Source organism: Aquarana catesbeiana, linkage group LG09 (assembly GCF_042186555.1).
Source record: "Aquarana catesbeiana isolate 2022-GZ linkage group LG09, ASM4218655v1, whole genome shotgun sequence".
Classification (NCBI taxonomy): domain Eukaryota; kingdom Metazoa; phylum Chordata; class Amphibia; order Anura; family Ranidae; genus Aquarana; species Aquarana catesbeiana.
In genome coordinates this window covers 221,583,021-221,607,099 of record NC_133332.1, presented here as the reverse complement: position 1 = coordinate 221,607,099, position 24,079 = coordinate 221,583,021, and the positions used below count along the sequence as shown (strand labels likewise).

At 42.8% G+C, this 24,079-nt stretch overlaps 1 protein-coding gene across 2 annotated transcripts in view; it reads right to left on the bottom strand.

Annotated features, from left to right (window-relative positions):
• Positions 1 to 24,079, bottom strand: part of GRIPAP1 (GRIP1 associated protein 1) — a 195,825-nt gene that overhangs the window by 146,417 nt on the left and 25,329 nt on the right. Inside the window, exons 7-15 of one of the 2 annotated variants that reach the window (XM_073599789.1) lie at positions 22,769 to 22,908; positions 21,336 to 21,384; positions 17,029 to 17,099; positions 6,664 to 6,699; positions 5,415 to 5,446; positions 4,028 to 4,075; positions 3,845 to 3,944; positions 1,303 to 1,380; positions 1,054 to 1,146 (exon numbers count right to left, since the gene is read on the bottom strand). In XM_073599789.1, coding sequence (XP_073455890.1) covers positions 1,054 to 1,146; positions 1,303 to 1,380; positions 3,845 to 3,944; positions 4,028 to 4,075; positions 5,415 to 5,446; positions 6,664 to 6,699; positions 17,029 to 17,099; positions 21,336 to 21,384; positions 22,769 to 22,908 — 647 coding nt within the window. The remainder of the gene's footprint in view (positions 1 to 1,053; positions 1,147 to 1,302; positions 1,381 to 3,844; positions 3,945 to 4,027; positions 4,076 to 5,414; positions 5,447 to 6,663; positions 6,700 to 17,028; positions 17,100 to 21,335; positions 21,385 to 22,768; positions 22,909 to 24,079) is intronic. The other variant, XM_073599790.1, reaches the window with a different exon arrangement.

Below are 24,079 nucleotides of genomic sequence, written 5' to 3'. Positions count from 1 at the left end.
CGGTGAACTGGCGATAGAGTCATGGGCAGCCATGGCTCATTGATGCATGTGGAAAGCAACTACTGGCCCATGTAGTCCGATCAACACAAGAGCTACTGGAGCTCAAATTGCTAAAAAAAACGTTAATGCTGGTTCTGACACAGTGCATGGCAGTGTGTTACATATGGAACGTCGTAGCCCTAGACTGGTCCAGGTACCACTGCTGACCCGTGTCCACAGCTAAAAGTGGCTACACTGGGCAAGGGAGCCTCAGAACTGGACCAAGACGCAAAGGAATAATGTGGTCTGGTCTGATGAATTTAAGAATGGTTCAAGGAAAACAACGAGTTTGGAGGTGTTGACTCGGCCTCCTAATCCCCCCACCTCGCAAATTACAGGACTTAAGGAATCTGTTACCGATTGTTTGAAACCAGATAACACAGCAAACATTCAGAGTGGAGTCCATGCCTCAACAGGTTATGATGGATCATCATGATGTTATGACTGATTGGTGTATATAAATGATTGATTTTCTAAAAATAGAAGGGTGGCATGATATTTCTAGATATGTGTAGTATATAAAGAAAATCTGTAAGGATAGAAATATGAAAGATGCCTTTGCTGGCTTACTCAAGGTTTATGACTCACTAAACGATGACGGGCCAGACCTTCAAAACAAGTCAGCAATGACAGTTCCCATCTTTCAGACCTCACAGGTTCTTCTAATTGAGTTCTTCTTTAAATATGGCTGTTGTTGATATAATTTATGCCTTAGTTGTCTAAAACTGTACCCAAAAGTAATTGTATTACCACAATAAGCCTTATGGATGAATATCAGATCAAAATTTAATTTACATTTTTGTATACTTTTACTTTGCATTTTAGCATGCACAAATAAAGCAGGCCTTTATATGAAGCAATATTGGTGAGATTTTTGCATCCCGGAAAAGTATTAGTAACCCACAAGAAAGGTGAATACGGGATCAGGCCAGAGATGTGTAAGTGATTTTGCACACATCTGAGGGGTGTAAAGGCAAAACCAGTGATTGGCATGGTTAATGGATGGCAATGTACCTGTTCCAAGGCTGCTAGGTTGGTACGGAGGGCATCGTTCTCGGACAGAATGTTGTCCACCTGCTCCTGGCTCTCCGCGCTCTGCCAAGCTACCTATATGCGATTGGGTGGCAGGCGCACAGAGAAGCAGGGATATTTACAGGTCACATAGCAGGAAGAGAGAAGCCAAAGAGAGCACAGAGTTTAGTAACAAAAGCAAAACAAGAAGACAATAAAAACTACAGCGACTTTAACCAGAAAATGACATACTTGTTCCTGAAGACCATGCAGGGCCCGATCATGGTCTTGCTTCAGGCTCTGGATCTGTTCTTTTAGCTCAGCACAACTCTGCCAATACAGAATATATAATATAGATCAAATATTGAAAAAGAATTGCAAAGCCTTGATTAACTGCTCACCAGCATTTATCAAAGCATCTAAAATAAAAGCTGTCTGCATCACCCTACAGCACCCAACCATATTCCTGCTTTTATTCTGGCATCTGAAGAATGGAAGAAAGATAAACAAGTTAAGTCTGGCTGATGTAGTAGCTAGGGCTCGATCGATCATCAGAGCGGCCAAAATTCTAAATTTTTCGAATAAATCGGTATCGGTCAGAAACTTACCTATATTGGTCAGACCTCCCCTTATCCCTGCGCGGCGATCGCTGCAGTCTGCAGTCACTGGCAATCTGCTCCACCTCTGCAACCGGGCCACGAAGGCTGCTGTGTCAGTCAGTGGTGCGGCGGGCAGCAGAGAGATGACATCTCTCACTGCCCGCCTTACATCACCGCTGTTCCACCCCTACAGCAGGGCAGCGAAGGCTGTTCTTGACAGAGCTACAGCCGCGGGCGAGCAGAGAGATCGTTACGTCGTCTCTCACCGCCCGCATGTGGAAGTTTACCCGTTCGGACGTCACTGGAGAGAGCCTGCCAGAAGTAGTGTAAGTAGTAACAAGTTGCATCTGGGTGGCAGGTGACACGCTGCATCTGGGTGGCAGGTGACACGCTGCATCTGGGTGGCAGGTGACACGCTGCATCTGGGTGGCAGGTGACACGCTGCATCTGGGTGGCAGGTGACACGCTGCATCTGGGTGGCAGGTGACGGTGACAAGCTGCATATGTGCATAAGGTATTATTTTTCAAGTACTTTATTTTTCCCAGTGGTTTACTTTTAATGTTTAAAAATTTTAATAAACATGTTCAGTTTATACCAGATTTGTGTAGAAATTGTGTTGATTTTTCAAAACTTTAAAATGTACAGAATATCGACACCTGTTACCAGTTATTGGCCTGTGAGGTGGCCGATAATCGGTATGGGTCCTGAAAAAACAATATCAGTCTATCCCTAGTAGTAACACAGTCAGTTCACATTTCAGACTAATAACAGAGAGAATGTGGGATATTTAACTGCAAAGTGTCACCTCAGCCAGCTTGTGGAGAGTTTTTACATTACAAAAGTAAGAACATTTCCAAAACATTTGCAGTTTATGTTCTACCTTTATCAGTAAAAGGTATGCCAGTCCTTCCCCACTTCTTGTTTTGCCAATAGCTGCAACCAATATCTGAATTTCTGCTGCATTTGTACAACATTTATCTCATACATAATGAATTAGATTGTGGTAGAATTAACACACCGACCTGTTGCAAAATTTAAAAGTGGTGTGAACCATTTTTTAAACACGGACATCTGAAAATGTCTTAAAAAAAAGGGCAGAAAATCATTTAGTATCTTTAATACAAATTGTGACAAGTTGAAAAATATGTGGTAAATATGCCACATAATGCAACAAAACAACCACCGCGAAGCAATTTGACACATTTACTACACAATTTGCGACATTATGATAACTCTGTTGCATTTCTAAACCAGGCTATAGATGGTGCGATTTTCTTTCCCGCAACCACAGGATTTGGGAAAGAAAACAGCTCGATTCCCATATCAACACAGTCAGGGTTTAAGGGGCAATACCTCCTGCGGAGCCATTGTGTTCTCCCGTCCCTGCCGGGAGGACACAGTGATTACTGCTAGCGGTTATAACTGCTGGAAAAAATTGCATGCTAAATATCCGACATGCTGGTTGCACCCAATTTGACTGTTGAATCGAATTGGGTACACAATCGGCCTGCCCATAGGTGGATTGCATCTCGACCGGTCCCTGCTGAACCGGCCGAGGTTTGTTCCACCTATGGCTGGCTTAAAACAGATCTGCAAACTGCAGCAGATTAACAGAAGCAAAGGCGGCAACTTTATGTCCCCCTCTTTGGACAGAGTGTAGATAGGTTACATTTTCTGCCAGGATTTTTTTTGTGATTTGTAACGCTATTGTGGAGATTTTTCTTTTACTTCCTATCCCAGTAACACCCCAAAAAAAGCGGAGAAGGATTTTACCAGGACAGAAAGGCACAAATTGTAATATAAATTCTAATCCTTCCTCACCCTTTATTTTTGTGTTCTCTTTGGACACATGTCCCTTCAATTCTTGCCTTTACAGGAAGGGAGAGAAAACTCCCCAGTAAGAAAACAAAGTAAGTTTTGTCTGAAGTTGGGATTTAGAACTGCAGTATAGCCCACTGGCCATCACTGTTCACAGAGACTATTATTAGGTGCAGTATAAGCTGCACCTAAAATTCTGCTGGTGCTTGAAGGATAAAATTGCGACCCATGCAATACTAATCATGATAAACTGTCAAATTGAAAGCAAAAGAGATACTGATGTAATTGAGCTTCCTGCCAACTAAATTTGCAGGATGAATGCATAAAAAATAAATATTACAAAACCTTAATGCAAGGCATTGTTGCTGACACATACCTGCTGAGCACCTTGCAGATCCTGCTGAAGCTTCTGGTTTTTTAACGTCAAGGCTTTCAACTCTTCCTCTTTCCTCTGCTGAATCTCCTCAATTTTTGTCCTTGTTTGAAAGCAGGATAATGTCAGCAAGCAAGCATAGCAGGAAGTCCTCTAAACCACGGACACAAGTAAATCACTACTCACCTGCTGTCATTGTACAGAGCCTCCTTGTCAGTCTGCAGCCGCAGGTAGCTGTAAGAGAAAGAGGTACATAACATAATTAAAAGGACATGCTACGATTGGAGATCTTTTGCATTTTCAGAGATGGTGATCTACCTGGACAACATTGAAGAGAATTTTTTATTTTTTTTTTAAAGAAATTACCTAGCAAGCCCATAATAAAAAAAGTAAAGCCAGCATGAAGAAAACCTAGAAAAATCTACTAAGGGCCGTGTACAGGACTCAGTAGTAGGATGTAGGGCAGCGTACAGAGGTCAGTAGGATGTAGGGCAGCGTACAGAGGTCAGTAGGATGTAGGGCAGCGTACAGAGGTCAGTAGGATGTAGAGCACTGTACAGAGGTCATTAGTATGTAGGGCTGGAGCCAGGAGGGCAAGGTATAGGGGGTCAGGGGGCATGGTATTGGGGGATCAGAAGATTACGGTGCACCGGGGGTCAGGAGGGCACAGTGCAGGGGGGTCAGTAGAGTATGGTACTGGGAGATTAGTAGGGCACAGTACAGGGGATCAGGAGGGCTGGGGTGTCAGGAGGGCATGGTGCTGGGGCATCAGGAGAACTGCGGTGTAAGGAGGGCATGGTGCTGGGACATCAGGAGGGCACATTTGTTGTTTTTTAATGCAGAGTGGCGCAGGCAAGGTGCACTGGCAAACCTACACGTCCTGGCACTGATCCCTGCTGGCAACTCTCTCTCACCTTCCCACCTAGTATAACCCATAAGCCCCTGGGATTGGAGAGGAGGGCTGTGGAGGAGGAAGAGCTGGGGCATGTTCGGAGAAGAGTCTGAACCCGCCAAGCTATTTCAGAGGTTTTCTCCACCCCACGTATACAAGGGGCGGGGGCTGCCTCTGCAACCCAGAATTGGGTGAGCGTGCGCCTGCCCAGGTCGGCAACACTGGGACATGTTCGCAATCTACCCATCACCTGTCTGTGGTCGACGAGTAGCCGACCCCCGCTTTAAGGGTATCCTCCTTATAGGAGTTGTTCTGAGGGCTTTGTAAAGGAAGCTTGCACTGAGAAAATTATATAGAGGCTGGCAACTTACTTCCATCTGAAAATAAACATACATGTTCCAAGGTCAGGGACCTGGGCAATGTTAAAGCCAACAGATAAGTGTGACAAGCAGGCAACTAGCATTTTTGGAAAGATGGGTCAGCAATGGCAGCGTTCATATTTTTGTCAGTGCAGGTTTTTGTGCATAAAAGATAATTAAATCAGTGATGATTTTGGAGAGTGCATATTAAAGATATAATTGCTGGCTAATATGCATTGGGGATACACTTGTTTACTGTACCAAACGAAACACTATATAGCCCCTCAGATGTGACCTGCTCCCTAATTCAGTGCTGACTCACCTGTCATGTTTCTTCTTCAGTTTCTCTGATACCTGTTAGAAGAACAAGATAATTATAACTGCCACATCTGACAGACAGGATACAGATAAAAAGTGTAAAAAACCCACTGAGATTTGTTTTTTGTTTACTATGTTTAAATCATTTTTTTTAAACATACATAAGACTTTATAGTCAGCTGGACTAGGTTAGTTAGGTAAAAATTGTGTTGTATGATGTTTATAAAACTTAATAAAAAGAATTAAAAAAAAAACAAACAAAAAAAACAAAAACAAACAAAACATACATAAAACAAGGCATTGTGCAAAATAAAATAAAGAAAAAAAAAACAGACCAAGAAAGCAGTCTAAACTACAAATAAGATATAACAATGTTGGTCTAATAAAGTCCAGTTTCCGCAGTGACATAAAAGTCTAATTTTGGGAAGGACGTGAACACATGCTAGTACCAGACGACGTAATGGATGTGGCATGGATACGTATCCAAAGAAAAGAAGAAAAAGAATAGGGCAAGGAAGAAGCAGGGGAAGGGAAGATAGGGGATGCCGAATGGTCTACTAATACAATCAAACAGACTAGGTTAGCAAGATGGTGTCTAGAGGTTGTTCCAGGATATCAGTATTAGAAACAATCTCCAAACATTGAGCAGAGGCTTTGAACTCAAACCAACAGGCACATACCTTGGTTTGCCTTTTTGGAGTTTTTCTTAAGGTGTAAGTATTCTCTTCCATAAGACAAATGGAATCTATGTTGTGAAATTACTGGAGAATAGAGGGGGATGATTTTGTCCCCAGTACTTGAGCATTTATTAGGTGGGGGTAAAAGATTAGTTTGTTACACAAATCTGTGCCTTTCCCATGCAGATAAAGAAAGAACTTCACTTAAATAACCCCAAATTCCAGCAGTACAACCCCACCTTTCCTCTGTCCCCAGATGCAAAGAAAATGCAGAGTGCTTCTGGGTATAGAGGTTCTCCCACCTCTTCCACACATGACAGCACTGGTGTTTAGTGGTTCAGCCATCACTATGCATAGGGCAGGGAGCAAGATCTCAGCCCTGTGTAAACTCAGACTAGAGCTACTTGGAAGCTTACCCAGGGTCTAATTTTCTCACTAATGGCAAATGAGAAGAGTGGCAAGGGTGCAAAAGGCAAAAAAATGTTTTTTGGGCAGAAATCAATAAAAAGAACCTGAAGAGTCATCTTGCATGGGCAAAGCAGATGTTTGTTTAAAAAGTTTGTCGATTTCTGTTACCTTTGTATTCTCCTCTTGTAGCCGCGAGCGATCACCCTGTGTAACAAACAAATATACTGTGAAACATACAAGGAAAGCTAACAGGCACAATGAAATTACAAAAGGTACACCATACTACAGCCGTGGCCAAAAGTTTTGAGAATGACACAAATATGAGTTTTCACAAAGTCTGCTGCCTCAGTTTTTTTGATTTTTTTTAAAAAGATGCTTTGTATTGAACTTTTTTGTGAAAGACAAACACAAAGCAAACATGTGGCATATAGTAATATACAACTCAATAACAAAAAATTGGATTTTTATTACAGCTTACCTGTAAAATCATTTTCTTGGAGTACATCATGGGACACAGAGCAGCATAGTATTTACTATGTGGGTTATAGCCACCTTTAGGTGATGGACACTGGCACACCCTAAACAGGATGTTGCCTCCCTATATAACCCCTCCTCCTACCAGGAATACCTCAGTTTTTGTAGCAAAGCAATATACGTATACATATACCCCAGAACAGAGGGGTGGGACCTGTGTGTCCAATGATGTACTCCAAGAAAAGGATTTTACAAGTAAGCTGTAATAAAAATCCTATTTTCTTTATCGTACATCATGGGACACAGAGCAGCATAGTAATTACTATGTGGGACGTCCCATAGCAATGCTATTTGAGGGGACGGAGACACAACCCGTAGGGTGCCAATAGACTTGAGGACCTATACTGCTGCCTGCAGCGCACTGCGCCCAAAGGCGATATCCTCATGCCCTTTTTTACATCCACTTGATAAAATGTGGTGAATGTGTGGACTGCAGACCAAGTTGCGGCCTTGCAGATCTGAGCCATGGAGGCCTGGTGATGCACTGCCCAAGAAGCACTAACCGCTCTGGTAGAGTGCGCTTTGACTTGAAAAGGTGGAATCTTCCCCTTAAATCATAAGTCTGAATTATAACTTGCCGAATTCACTTAGCGACAGTGGATTTCGACGCTGCCTGTCCTTTCTTAGGACCCTCTGGCAGTACAAATAAGACATCAGTCTTCTGGATCTGAGCAGTCGTCTTTAACCACTTACCGCCCGCCCTATGGCGGATTGACGTCTGGGAAGTGGTTCTGTTATCCTGACTGGACGTCATATGACGTCCAGCAGGATAACATGCCGCAGCGCGCCCCCGGGGGCGCGCATCGCGGCAATCGGTGGAGCGGTGTGTCAGTCTGACACACCGCTACACCGATCTTGGTAAAAAGCCTCCGGCGGAGGCTCTTTACCACGTGATCAGCCGTGTCCAATCACGGCTGATCACTCTGTCAATAGGAAGAGCCGTTGATCGGCTCTTCCTCACTCGCGTCTGACAGACGCGAGTAGAGGAGAGCCGATCGGCGGCTCTCCTGGCAGGGGGGGTCTGCGCTGATTGTTTATCAGCGCAGCCCCCCCCACAGATCACCACACTGGACCACCAGGGATCGCCACTAGGACCACCAGGGAAGGGGCAACATGTGGATGGCCAGGTATGTACCCCATGGCCATCCACATGTGCCCAGTGTGCCAAATCTGTGCCAATCAGTGCCCACAAATGGGCACTGATTGGCACCATTATGTTGCAGTGATGTCCAGCAATGCCACCCTTAGGGGCATCACTGCAAACAAGCAGTTCCATCAGTGCCACCCATAAGTGTCCATTCATGCCACCTGTCAGTGCCCATCCGTGCCCATCAGTGCCCATCTATCAGTGCCCATCCGTGCCCATCTATGCCAACTATCAGTGCCACCCATAAGTAACCATCAATGCCACCTACGAGTGCTTATCAATGCCACCTACGAGTGCCCATCAGTGCCGCCTATAAGTGCCCATCCGTGCCACCTATGAGTGCCCATCAGTGCCACATACCTGTGCCACCTATCAGTGCCCATCAGTGCCACCTATCAGTGCCCATCAGTGCCGCCTATCAGTGCCACCTCATCGGTGCCCATCAGTGCCGCTGTATCAGTGCCCGTCAGTGCAGCCATATCAGTGCCCGTCATTGAAGAAGAAAACATACTTATTTACAAAAAGTTTTAACAGAAACAAAGAAAAACTTGTTTTTTTTCAAAATTTTCGGTCTTTTTTTATTTTGTTGCACAAAAAATAAAAACCGCAGAGGTGATCAAATACCACCAAAAGAAAGCTCTATTTGTGGGAACAAAATGATAAAAAATTTGTTTGGGTACAGTGTAGCATGACCGCACAATTGTCATTCAAATTGCGACAGCGCTAAAAGCTGAAAATTGGCCTGGGCGGGAAGGTGTCTAAGTGCCTGGTATTGAAGTGGTTAAATAGACCTTGGCCGCTCTCACCACATCAAGACAATGTAGTAACTTCTCTTCCCTGGAACATGGTTTTGGAAAAAAACGATGGCAGGATAATACCTTGGTTCAGGTGGAAACCTGAGACAACTTTTGGCAAAAAATCTGGACGAGGGCATAACACCACTCTGTCCTCATGAATAATCAAGTATGGCTCTTTACAAGAAAGAGCAGCCAATTCTGAAACCCTCCTTCCTGAGGATATAGCAACCAAGAACACCAGCTTCCTTGTCAGAAGGACTAAGGGAATATGCTGTATCGTTTCAAATGGCTGTTTTTGTAACACTGACAAAACTAAGTTCAAGTCCCAAAGGTACAAAGGTGATCTAACTGGCGGATTAATCCGCATCACCCCTTGCATAAAACCCCGGACTAAAGAATGTGTAGCAAGCGGTCTTTGAAATAAGACTGATAAAGCTGAGACTTGGCCTTTAATAGTACTCAAGGCCAACTTCATCTCTATCCCTAATTGTAGAAAGGCAAGAATTCTGCCTATGATATATCTCTGAGGGTGCCAACCCTTGGATTCACACCAGGAAACATAAGCCCTCCTATAATATATAGTTCTGGAAGCTGGGTTTCTTGCATTAATTAAAGTAGAGATAACTGACCCGGAAAGCCCACGTTTCTTCAGAATGTGGGTTTCAATAGCCAAGCCGTTAAATTCATAAGGTAGGATGGAATATTGGCTCCTGTGAGAGTAGGTCTGGCCGTAGTGGAAGGGGCCATGGATCCTCCACTGTCACCTTTACGTTTTCTGCATATCATGACCTTCTGGGCCATGCTGGTGCTACCAGAATTACCAGCATTCTTTCTTGATCCTTCAAAGAAGTCGTGGCAGCAATTGAATAGGGGGAAATGCACAGATCAGTAAGAACTGATCCCACAGGATCACCAACGCATCTGTTCTGTATTCGCATGGATCCCTTGTCCTGGACCCAAAGTTGAATAATTGAAACAGTGCAATATGTCACAGAGTTATGGACTCTGAAACTATGGACCCAAAGTTGACTAACTTCATGTTGAAGCTTAAATAAATAAATAAATAAATAAATAAATATGATGCGCTAGAATGTGCTAACCGTGCCCTAATACTGGCACACAGAGATACAGTGCATATACAACAGAGTATAAAATAATTTAACCCCAATATGTGCTATATCCCCCAAGATGAACAAACTTAATGTGCACAAATAAACAGTGCAGTGAGCATGTGAAATGGTAATATCAACAAAATGCTCCAAACTGAATCAGTGCAAACCAGGTGCTAAAAGTGCAATAAACAAATAATAAAATAAATAACGTTGATTCATAAATGATTCATATATGAAAACAAAAGCTGAAAAATGTCATGTGCCAGCCAAAAAGTGCAGAGTGTCACACAATACATATACTTAATCGTCCATCATAAAATAGACATATATTAACCCTTTCATGACTAAGCCTATTTTTGAAATTTGGTGTTTACAAGTTAAAATCCGTATTTTTTGCTAGAAAATTACTTAGAGTTCCCAAACATTATATATATTTTTTTAGCAGAGAATCTAGAGAATAAAATGGCGATTGTTGCAATATTTTTTATCACACGGTATTTGTGCAGCGGTGTTTTAAACGCAAATTTTTGGAAAAGGGACACTTTCATGAATTTTAAAAAATACAAACAGTAAAGTTACCCCAATTTTTTTGTATAATGTGAAAGATGATGTTACGCCGAGTAAATAGATACCAAACATGTCACCCTTTATAATTGCACGCACTCGTGGAATGGCGACAAATTACAGTACCTATGAATTTCCATAGGCGACGCTTTAAATTTTTTTTACGGTTACCAGGTTTGAGTTACAGAGGAGGTCTAGGGCTAGAATTATTGCTCTCGCTCTGACGATCGCGGCGATACCTCACATGTGTGATTTGAACACCGTTTACATATGCGGGCGTGACTTCCGTATGCGTTTTCTTCGCTGCGCAAGCTCGCAGGGACAGGGGCACTTTAAAAAAATTTTTTTTTTTTTTTTTTATTCTTTTTTTACTTTATAAATTGTGTTTTAAAATTTTTTTTTTTTTTTTTTTTTTTACTTTTATTGCTGTCACAAGGAATGTAAACATCCCTTGTGACAGTAATAGGTGGTGACAGGTACTCTTCATGGAGGGATGGGGAGTCTAAAAGACCCCCCATCCCTCCTTTACACTTCAAAGTATTCAGATCGCCGAAAACGGCGATTCTGAATACGGTGTACTTTTTTAAATTCGGAGCCATTGGCCACCTTTGGTTTGTGTCTTTTTTTTAGGAGCCATAGTGCTGAGCACAAAAAAAACAGAGGCACTAAGTAAAACGCACAACTTGCTGACAAAAGTAAGCAAAAGACAATGCTAATAAAGTTCAGCTTTAGTTGTTAATGTTATTCCTGTACTGGAAATGCCATGCATCCCTTACGTGCCCCCTGCGCTCTTGTGCCCTGTGTGTCCGCTTGCAGCTATGAGCATCTGTCTCTGTCCCCAGCGCCTGCGACGTGTGCCCCTTGTGTACTTACGTCCTACACACGGCACCGCGCCTTAGCCACGCCCCCTTTATCAATCAACGTCCCCCCTCTGTCTTTCATTAGCCATAATCCAGGCACGGGGGGGGGGATACAAGCTTCAGTTGTACCTCCCTCCCTGAGGGGGGAAATGTTCAGGATGAGGATATCCCTTGGGTTTTGTGACCACACACATGCTGTTTAGCTTGGACTTCTGAGCTGACTCAGAAGCGACGTACTAAGGTATGCATTTACTCCCTCTAGTGGAGACTTTAGGCATGACAACATTTTTACTTTATGTAAGAAAAAAGCATAGGTGGACTTTTTACAGTTCCTAGCCTTCTTCCCTTACCTTTTCCCCGCTGCAGAATACTGCTATAACAGACAGATCCAAACTTCACTCATCATGGTGGGCTGCGTTAGCAAACCTTCAAGGACCGGGTCCCTATTATAGGGGGTCCACTGCCATGGACCTGCATAGCACCCCTCAGGAAAACTTTAGGTAATGTAGCATGACCAAAAAAAAGTCCTGGGTCCTGGGGTCCAGTCATGCAAAGAGAGGCATTACAGGCAAAACCTCGTGCTTCGTACACGAGGCCCGGGTACCATTCACCTTGGCCGCAGTGGCACTTTGGATGGATCCGGTCTATGGAGGCTGTTTAAATCCAGCATGGGATCCCTCCAGCTTGGAGCTCTTCAGAGCACATCTTCACTCGTGACCAACACCTTAGACACTGGCGAAAAAACTGAGGTACTCCCGGTATGGGAGGGGTTATATAGGGAGGCAACTTCCTGTTTAGGGTGTGCCAGTGTCCATCACCTGAAGGTGGCTATAACCCACATAGTAATTACTATGCTGATCTGTGTCCCATGATGTACGATAAAGAAAGTGCAGCGCTACAATACTTCAAACAAAGTGCCTGGTGACGTGCATGCGCACGAAACGCATAGGGAGCAGCTTTGCATGCTGACGCCACACCACCGTGTCCCAGTTTGGGATCGGCGGCCTTTGCTGTAAGTTCGGTCATTTATGTTTTATATTAGATGCACATCCTTCGTTTTACTTGTATGTCATTAAAGGACGACAGATCTAGCATTGATAATATTATTGATTATATCTAGATATCTCAGAGTACATGAGAATTTTTACCAAAAAGGACATGCACGGGGTCTACCTACCACAGTGGCACGGGCAGTGACACTCCACTCATAAAAAGCTGTGGAGTGAGAAATCATTGTTGAGTCCCCTGGGCGACACTGAGTCCAGGAGAATAATCCATGTATTCATGCTCATGTACGCTGAGATATCTAGATATGATCAATAATATTATCACTGCTAGATCTGTGTTGATATATATAGGTGTTTATTCTTAAACATTTGTGTATATATACACATATTCCTTCCATCCCTAGGTTGAGCACAATATTAGTATCCCTGACGCTATAAGCCATGGGTCTACTCAGTGTGTGAAAAACAGGGCCCTTTATATACAGTGCCTTGCAAAAGTATTCATCCCCCTTGGCTTTTCACCTATTTTGTTAGTTACATTACAGCCTTTAGTTCAATGTTTTTATAATCTGAATTATATGTGATGGATCAGAACACAATAGTCTAAGTTGGTGAAGTAAAATTAGAAAAATATATACCTAAAACTGTTTTTCAGAAATAAAAAACGGATAATTGGCATGTGCGTATGTATTCACCCCCTTTGTTATGAAGCCCATAAAAAGCTCTGGTGCAACCAATTACCTTCAGAAGTCACATAATTAGTTAAATGATGTCCACCTGTGTGCAATCTAAGTGTCACATGATCTGTCATTACATATACACACTTTTTTGAAAGGCCCCAGAGGCTGCAACACCTAAGCAAGAGGCACCACTAACCAAACACTGCCATGAAGACCAAGGAAGTCAGGGTTAGGTTATAAAAAAAAAAATATCCAAATCTTTGATGATCCCTAGGAGTACCATCAAATCTATCATAACCAAATGGAAAGAACATGGCACAACAGCAAACCTGCCAAGAGACGGCCGCACACCAAAACTCACGGACCGGGCAAGGAGGGCATTAATCAGAGAGGCAGCACAGAGACCTAAGGTAACCCTGGAGGAGCTGCAGAGTTCCACAGCAGAGACTGGAGTATCTGTACATAGGACGACAATAAGCCATATGCTCCATAGAGTTAGGCTTTATGGCAGAGTGGCCAGAAGAAAACCATTACTTTCAGCGAAAAACAAAATGGCAAGTTTTGAGTTTGCGAAAAGGCATGTGGGAGACTCCCAAAATGTATGGAGGAAGGTGCTCTGGTCTGATGAGACTAAAATTGAACTTTTTGGCCATCAAAGAAAACTATATGTCTGGCGTAAATCCAACACATCACACCACCCAAAGAACACCATCCCCACAGTGAAATATGGTGGTATCCCGACTGCTATGTTTTTCAGCAGTCGGGACTGGGAAACTAGTCAGAGTTGAGGGAAAGATGGATGGTGCTAAATACAGGGATATTCTTGAGCAAAACCTATACCACTCTGTGTGTGATTTGAGGCTAGGACGGAGGTTCACCTTCCAGCAGGACAATGACCCCAAACACACTGCTAAAGCAACACTTGAGTGGTTTAAGGGGAAACATGTAAATGGGTTGGAATGGCCTAGTCAAAGCCCAGACCTCAATCCAATAGAAAATCTTTGGTCAGACTTAAAGATTGCTGTTCACAAGCGCAAGCCACCTAACTTGAAGGAGCTGGAGCAGTTTTGCAAGGAGGAATGGGCAAAAATCCCAGTGGTAAGATGTGGCAAGCTCATAGAGACTTATCCAAAGCGACTTGGAGCTGTGATAGCCGCAAAAGGTGGCTCTCCAAAGTATTGACTTTAGGGGGGTGAATAGTTATGCACATTGACTTTTTCTGTTATTTTATCCTTTGTTGTTGCTTCACAATAATAATAGAAAAAAAAAAAAATCTTCAAAGTTGTGGGCATGTTCTGTAAATTAAATGATGCAAATCCTCAAACATTCCATGTTAATTCCAGGTTGAGAGGCAACAAAAACACAAAAAATGCCAAGGGGGTGAATACTTTTGCAAGGCACTGTATATTGATGTTTGTGTGTGTTTTTTCAGTGATACCAATTTGGTATCACCAAATGATGCTCAACTACACTGCAGAGTGCATGAGCATCAAGGGAAATGTAGTTCCAAAACATCTGGGGTGCCAAGGTTCGCCATCACTGGCCTAAGCCATCTTTATGTAGAGCAACAATTCTTTTTTTTCAGATCCTCAGAGAGTTCTTTGCCATGAGGTGCCATGTTGGGCTTCCAGTGACCAGTATGAGTAAGTGAGAGCGATAACACCAAATTTAACACACCTGCCCACTATTCACATCTGAGACCTTGTAACACTAACGAGTCACAAGACACCGGGGAGGGAAAATGGCTAATTGGGCCCAATTTGGACATTTTCACTTAGGGGTGTACTCACTTTTGTTGCCAGCAGTTTAGACATTAATGGCTGTGCGTTGAGTTATTTTGAGGGGACAGCAAATGTACACTGTTATACAAGCTGTACACTCACTACTTTACATTGTAGCAAAGTGTAATTTCTTCAGTGTTGTCACATGAAAAGATAGAATAAAATATTTACAAAAATGTGAGGGGTGTACTCACGTTTGTGAGATACTGTATATGCAGGGTTGGTGCTACCTGTATCCAGTTTCATAAGCTCTTTGGTCTTGCTTATGATAGTGAGGTTTGAATGGATGAAAAGATCTGTGGACAGGTGTCTTTTATACACATAATGAGTTGTTGTTAGGAGCACCTTCTTAAATTGACAGGACTAATGTACCACATAAGCACATACTGTAGCCAGTCTGTGGTAGCCAGAATTATTGTTGGTTGGTAGGGGACCAAACACTTTTTTTTTTACTCACTGAACTGCAACTCAATTTATAAGATTTGTATCAGGTTTTTTTTTGGATTTTTGGTTGATATTCTGTCTCTATCATTTAACCACTTAAAGACCAGCCTCGTTTTGGATTTTAGGTGTTTACATGTTTAAAACAGTTTTTTTTTGCTAGAAAATTACTTAGAACCCCCAAACATTATATATTGTTTTCTTTTTCTAACACCCTAGAGAATAAAATGGCGGTCAATGCAATACTTTTTTTCGCACTGTATTTGCGCAGCGGAATTATAAGAGCACTGGAAAAAATTCACTTTTTTGAATAAAAAAAATAAGACAACAGTAAAGTTAGCCCAATTTTTTTTTTATATTGTGAAATATAATGTTACGCCAAGTAAATTGATACAAAACATGTCACGCTTCAAAATTGTGCCCGCTCGTGGAATGGCGTCAAACTTTTACCCTTAAAAATCTCCATAGGCGACGTTTAAAAAATTCTACAGGTTGCATGTTTTGCGTTACAGAGGAGGTCTAGGGCTAGAATTATTGCTCTCGCTCTACCGGTAGCGGCGATACCTCACATGTGTGGTTTGATCACCGTTTTCATATGCGGGCGCTACTCACGTATGCGTTCGCTTCTGCGCGCGAGCTCGTCGGGACAGATCGCTTTAAAAAAAAAAAAATTTTTTTCTTATTTATTTTACTTGATTTTGTTTAATTTTTTCACTGTTTTTAAAATAAAACAAATTTGGATCACTTTTATTCCTATTACAAGGAATGTAAACATCCCTTGTAATAGAAAAAAGCATGAGTCCTCTTAAATATGAGATCTGGGGTCAAAAAGTCCTCAGATCTCATATTTGGACTTAAATGCAATAAAAATAAAAAATGTCATTTGAAAAAATGACATTGAAAAAATGTACCTTTAAGACGTATGGGCGGAAGTGACGTTTTGACGTAGTTTCCGCCCTGCAGTGTCATGGAGACGGGTGGGGGCTATCTTCCCCTCACTCATCTCCATGGACAGCTAGGGAATGGACGCGATCGCCTCTGCCACTACCGATGGCTCCGGTAAGCAGCGGATGGCACCGGATCGCGGCGGGGCCCTCTCCCGCCACCAATAAAAGTGATCTCGCGGCGAATCCGCCACAGGGACCACTTTTATCTTGTAGCCGACCGCCGGCCGAAAACGGGGATAATGGGGTTATGGCAGCTAGCTGTTGCCATAACAATGATATCCATCCTCAAAGTTAGGACGTACATCGGCGTGCGGTGGTCAGCAAGTGGTTAAAATACACCTATGATAAAAATTATAGACCCTTCATTTTTTTTTTGTAAGTGGGCAAACTTCCAAATTCTGCAGGGGATCAAATAATTATTTTCCCCACTCTATGTATATGAAGCAAACAACACTATGCCTTGAATATAACATTCTAGACCTATTTTCCTATTGTTATTATCACAGACGTTAACAGTAAGCCAATGCAACAACATCTAGCAGGAAACACCGGAGGCAAATCACCTTCTTACTCAGTGGGACAGTCCTGCAACCAGCAACTATTCCTTCAGCTACAGCCATCCCAATATATGGTTTAAATCTTTTGCATTTGCCCATCACAGACCTGTAATGTGAGTATCTTTGCCTTTAACAACTTATTTTCCTCCGTCTGCGTTGCTAGTTCAAGTGTTATGCCTGAAAGGAAATCAGAAATTACACCTGTAAGCATCTTAAGCTATGACCATCATGAACAAGGTCTTCCTAACCCATTCTAAACAGCATTAGTGCAGAGAACACTATGGGGTTGATTTACTAAAACTGGAGAGTGCAAAATCTGGTGCACTTGTGCATGGTAGCCAATTAGCTTCAGCTTGTTCAATAAAGTCCCGCACACACGGGCCGAATGTCAGGCGACACTGGCCGGTTCAATAAGACCCGTCCGACATTCAGCCCATCTGTATGGTACCCAGTCCGACAGAAGCCAGCCATGATTGTCGATCGTGGCGGCGTTTGCATGCAAGTGTTATTCTGCGATTTGCACATTGTGCAATATGGTTTTTAGCTGTACATTTTAATAAACATTACTGCACTGATACCCTGTTTTATTTGCATGGCATCATGCTGTGTTTGGAGCAACTTAATGTCCCCTAATATCGATCGAGAAGATCTTGAGCATTGGAAGAGATTGGTAACATTGCTGCGATTTATCCGCATACTCATTGCTGGGCACATTGGATTATCATTTGGCTTGTCATTGTATTTTGTCTGGCGAGTTTGCACTGCATGTGGGGAAGTTGGAGTGCTGCATGGTTTTTGTAGGTTTGTAACGGGTGTCTCTTCCCTATTCACCTTGAGTATTCATTTTTCATACAACACCATGAGTTTTTTCCTTTTGTATTTTACCTTATGGAGGAAATGAGATCCAACCATTCATAAGCAACAGTGGGCTCCCCTAGAAGGTATATTTAAAGCGGAGTTCCACCCAAAAGTGGAAGCTCTGCTTATCTGCCCCCCCACGTGCCACATTTGGTACCTTTTGAGGGGGGAGCAGGTACCTGTTTATGACAGGTACCCATCCCCACTTCCGAGAGATCTCGCTGTGGCCAGATCACTTGGAAATTCGGCCCCCCTCCTTCTTTCCCTGCCCCAGACCATTCAGAAAGTGCAGCTCGCCATTCAGAAAGCACAGTGCGATTAGCGCATGAGTAGTAGGGAACTGGCAGTGAACTGCCGGTTTCCCTTACCACAAATGGCAGCAGCAGCACCCGAGAGCCGATGCAAACATCGGCTGGGGCGCCGCCATCGCTTGATTCCAGGACGGTTAAGTGTCCTAATATTAAAAGTCAGCAGCTACAGTATGCGGAACTCCACTTTAATCATCTCCAGTTTGATTTAAATGCGAGTTGTTTTCTTGTGTCTGGCGAATGGCCATTTTTACCATATTTCTATTTAAGAAGGATGTTAGCACCCATTAACCACTTCCGGACCGCCCACCGCACATATACTGTGGCAGGGCAGCTCGGCTGTGCAAACCGACCTACCTGGACTCAATGTCCACCGGTCCCCCAAGATCACACTAAAGAGAGGCAAAATGAGGATCTGCCTATGTAAATAAGGCGGATCCCCGTTCTGACAGGGAAGGAGAGAGAGATCAGCTGCTCCTAGTGATCAGGAACAGCGATCTTTCAGTCCCCCTGACAGTTAGAAAACACTTCCCTAGGGAACATGTAACCCTTTAATCACCCCTAGTGTCAACCCCTTCCCTGCCAGTGCCATTTAGACAGTGATAAGTGCCTTTTTTTAGCACTTAGTGTCAGATTTGTCCGCCGCAATGTCGCAGTCCCGCTAAAAATTGCAGATTGCCGCCACTACTAGTAAAAACAATAAAAAAATAAAAAGTCCCTAAATCTTTCCCCTATTTTGTAGACGCTATAACTTTTGCACAAACCGATCAATATACGCTTATTGCAATTTTTTTTTACCAAAAATATGTAGCGGAATACATATTGGCCTAAACTGATCCATTTTTTTTATGGATATGTATTATAGCAGAAAGTAAAAAATAGGTTTTTTCATTCAAAATTGTGGGTCTTTTTTTATTTAGAGCGCAAAAAATAAAAACCGCAGGAGGTAATCAAATACCACCAAAAGAAAGCTCTATTTGTGGGGAAAAAAAATAGGATTTTTATAACAGCTTACCTGTAAAATCCTTTTCTTTTGAGGTACATCACGGGACACAGAGCCTCAGTAATTACTGATGGGTTATAGGGTATCATTAGGTGATTGGACACTGGTCACACCCTAGACAGGAAGTTCAACCCCCTATATAACCCCTCCCCTTCCTGGGGATACCTCAGTTTTGTAGCAAAGCAATATAAGTGTATTAGAAGAGGGGCGGGACCTCTGTGTCCCGTGATGTACATCAAAAGAAAAGGATTTTACAGGTAAGCTGTTATAAAAATCCTATTTTCTTTCTCGTACATCACGGGACACAGAGCCTCAGTAATTACTGATGGGATGTCCCAGAGCAATGCTATTTGAGGGGAGGGGGCCAGACAAAGTAGGGTGTAATCAGACCTGAGGACCTCGTACTGCTGCCTGCAGCACACTACGCCCAAAGGCGATATCCTCATGCCTTCCCACATCCACCTGATAAAATCTGGAGAATGTATGGACTGAAGACCAGGTTGCGGCCTTGTAGATTTGAGCCATAGAGGCCCGGTGATGCACCGCCCAAGAAGCAATAATAGCCCTTTTGGAGTGTGCCTTGATTTGAAAAGGTGGAATTTTCTGTTTCAAACCGTAAGCTTAAATAATCATTTGTCGAATCCATCTTGAAATGGTAGACTTGGTGCTGCCTGGCCTCTATTGGGACCTTCTGGCAATACGAATAAAACATCCGTTTTGCGAATTTGAGCAGTTGCTTCCAGATAGGCCTTGACTGCTCTTACTACATTCAAAGAATGCAGTGACCTTTCTTCCGTAGAACAGGGATCTGGAAAAAAGGAAGGTAGAACAATATCTTGGTTTAGATGAAAATCTGAAACCACTTTCGGTAGAAAGCTAGGATGAGGGCGCAATACCACTCTATCCTTGTGTATAAAAATAAGGCTCTTTACAGAAAAGAGCTGCTAATTCTGATACTCTTCTAGTAGAAGAAATGGCTACCAGAAAAAATTAACTTTCTTGTCAACAAGACCAAGGGAATTTGACGTATTGGTTCAAAAGGCTGTTTCTGTAAAACTGACAGAACCAAATTCAAGTCCCAGGGGTTTAGGGGCGCCCTAACCGGAGGATTAGGACGTGTTACCCCCTGTATAAAGCTTCGGACTAAAGAATGTGAAGCAAGCGGCCGTTGAAATACCTAAGACACTGGCGAAAAAACTGAGGCATCCCCAGGAAGGGGAGGGGTTATATAGGGGGTTGAACTTCCTGTCTAGGGTGTGACCAGTGTCCAATCACCTAATGATACCCTATAACCCATCAGTAATTACTGAGGCTCTGTGTCGCGTGATGTACGAGAAAGAAAATTTGTTTGGGTACAACATTGCATGACCGCGCAAAAGTCAGTTATAGCGATGCAATGCCGTATTGCAAAAAATGGCCTGGTCATTAAGGGGCAAATCCTTCCTGAAGTGGTTAATATATGGACTATCACATGATTAGACAAACTTATGATTGACTGATCACTTCAAAGAGGATTCTTTTTGTACGGACATTGTTGATCATTAGTTGTTTTGTGTGTTATTCACTAGCGCTGCAATTTTTGTTTTTTATTTCACTAGAGGGTGGTGTGCTTTTCCTCAATTGCTAGCAGCTCCATTTCTAACTAGCGCTGATCTTTTCTTTTTTCTTTTGCACTTTGCCATAGACTTCTATTATATCCTACAGGTGTGGTGCACTTTCAACTCCTGCATTCAGGAGTTTTGGTTCGCTTTCAGAAAGCAAACCAAACCAACAACAGGTAATAACAGAAATCTAGGGCTCAGTGCAGGTAACCTGCAGGTGCACTGCTCTGCACCTGCGGATCAGCTTGAAAGCAGCCCAGTAACCACTGTAGAATAGATATGCCCTTATATACACTGTGATTTTAGTATTAAACTGACCTTTAATAACAGTCTTCCATTCAGGTATCGGCAGCTGTTGCTGTCCCAAGCGGAGTGCATTTGGTATCACTCCACCTGTGACAGGAGTTGGCGCTATACAGGAAGCATCGGCCCATGCGGCTCTGCTCCGCAGCCACTTGCTTCCTCTACTGACGGCTCCATTCACAATGCTAATGCTCTGCAATGGCGTGTTGGAAACCCACGACCTGGGCTTGCCGACCCACCATCCTAGAGCAGGTACTAGAGAAAAATTATGACATTCCTAGAACTATTGCAGCCCACAGGCACAGGACCTATAGGATGTTTTGCATTTAAGTGCACTGACCTTGAAGATTATCCTCTCTTGGCTGCCAGTTCCTTGGTGGCTCACCATCCTGAAAAATAGGCAGACACTAAATAACTGTCCCATTGTAATCCAGGAAATAGCTGACAAAAATTAGGTTTACAGAATACCAGTCTTTAATCAACTGGGGCTCTTAATCTGAAACAGAACCACATATCCCAACAAGGCTGCAGACTGAAAGAGGTTCCAGCTATTCTACAATTGATAACTACTTCCTGTAAAAGGTTGCAGCACAACGCTTTAAAGAGGAATTCCAAGGAATGGATGTTTTATACATAGTTACATTGGTCCAGCTTAGACCAATGTAACCATGTGTATAACATACAAAATAAACACAAAAGTTGCACCGCTCCAGGTGAAATGTGAGATCTCCCCAGCCTTGGTCCGCAACCAGAGCAAGTAGAAGAAAAAAAGGAAATGGCGGCACTTGCCAGCATAAAATAGTAGTTTTATTTCAGATTCATTAAAAAAACAAGGACACAGCCTGCACACACATCTCCTGTGGCTTCAGTAAATATGTTTCACACACCTGTGCTTAGTCATTGCAATGACTAAGCACAGGTGTGTGAAATGCGTTTGCTGAAGCCACAGGAGATGTGTGTGCAGACTGTGTCCTCGTTTTTAATGGATCTGAAATAAAACTAAACTACTATTTTATGCTGGCAAGTGCCGCCATTTCCTTTTTTTCTTCTATGTGTATACCATACCTGGCCAATACACCCGGAAGCTGAAAATCACTGAAGTAGACAATGCTACTCCAGTGATCCCCTCTTGCTTCTGGGTCCTGTGCTGAGTGGCTGGGCCTTTTACATTCTGAAACCAGGAGGTTGGCTGCTCGATACTGGCACCATTCATAAAATGCACTGCATTTTCTGAATGAATGCATAGGGTTCTCTGATTGAACGAATGCCCTGTCTTTCCAACTTGTCCAATCAGAGAACATTTTGTATTAATTCAGAAAATTAAAACATTCTCTGAATGGCGCCCATACAGAGCGGCTGCCCTCCTGTGGTCAGAATGCAGCAGGGTAGCAGATCAGCATGGAACTCCGAAGCAAGTAGAGATCACAAGAGTTGTGGTGTCTACATCGGCCAGGTATAGTATATGCATAGTTACATTGGTTCAAGCTGAACCACTATGAATAAAAACATCCATACCAGGAAATCTTATTTGAGAAATGTTTTAAGGGATACAATGTTGCAAATTACAAAATGTCAAACAATGAAGTGCAATATTCCTTTCATGGAATTAGGTAGGAGTGGCCCTTAAAGTTATTTCAATCACATTTGACCCTCCGTTTCATTTGAGATTGATTTGTATCATGTAAAGTGATAGACAATGTGTCCCACAGATGTATCGCTAACCTATTATTATTAGTATATTGATAGTATTGGCAGGTGAATATGATAGGTCACCTGATCTTGTGAAGCCTGTCCATCAAGTTCTGTGACTGGCACTTTATCCCCCGTCTCTGTGTCTGTGCATCGAAGCCCATTTGCTTGAGATTCTTGACCCTTCAGGGAGGCAATCTCCTTTTCATGACGCTCATGAAGTGCTGAAAAACAGAGACTGGGATTAAAAGTAGAAAGGCAACCCATGCTCACTACAGAAGAACAAGAAAAAATATAGGACAGTGACAGAAAGGGCTCAGGGTAAATACGAAAATAAGCAAAACAAAAAAAATCAAACATACTGATATATACATGTACATGTATTTACAAAGAACATGAAACTGGCATGAAACAAATGCACACCTAGAAATTACTTTAAGAGCATCATAAAGCAAATTCTAATTTCACTTCCTAAAGTTGACCTCAACTCTGTTCCTTCTGTCTCCCTATTAGTCCTAAACTCTGGCAAGTGGTCTTATCAACCAAATGGGAGACATTTATCCCGGGGCAGGCCTAGGCCTGTATGCAGGAACAAAAATCTGATTTAATTATTACAGCACCCCAAAACTCAATGCCCTCTGAACACTTTAAAGGAATATATGTTAAAATACTTCGATGTGCCTACTTTTGTTTACAGCTGTCAGTTAGTTTCTTTCAATTTAAAGAAAACCTGTGCTTTGCCTATACCAAACATACCAGTTTGCTTTAATGCTTTGTCTCCCAGCAGCACCATTTTCACTTTACATTATTTTCGCCATCGCTCCATTCAGCTGCTAGGATTGGAGAAAGGATAACCCTTTGTAAGCTCAATGTTACTCTAGCCAGTTGAAGACTAGGCATTTTCTGGCACTTTTTATTGACATGTGAAAATCTATTTATTTTTTTGCTAGAAAATTAATTTGAAACCACAAAACATTAGGGCTGAGGCCCTAGAGAATAAACGTGGTAGGTACTCTTTATGGAGATATGGGGTCTATAAGACCCAAAATCCCTGTTTTGCACTTTTAAGCATTCAAAATTCCAAGATCGATGTTTTTGAATACTTTTGATTTTCAAAAACTGACGCCTTGAGGATGCCAGTAAACCAGAAGTGATGTCATTAAGTCGCTTCCGCGTTACCATATCCGAGACCCAATCAAAGTCGATTCTGGCTTTGTTCGGGTCTCCGGCCAGCCGGCAGATCTGGCGGCTGGTCACTCGGGTCTCCCGGTGGGACAGGAGAGCCCGGGCAAGCAGCGGAAAGCTGCAGGAGGAGGGATGTCTCCACCCGCTGCTTGTAATAACAACTGAGCGACTTCTAAGCCGCATCGCTTATCATTACAAGAGAACCAACCG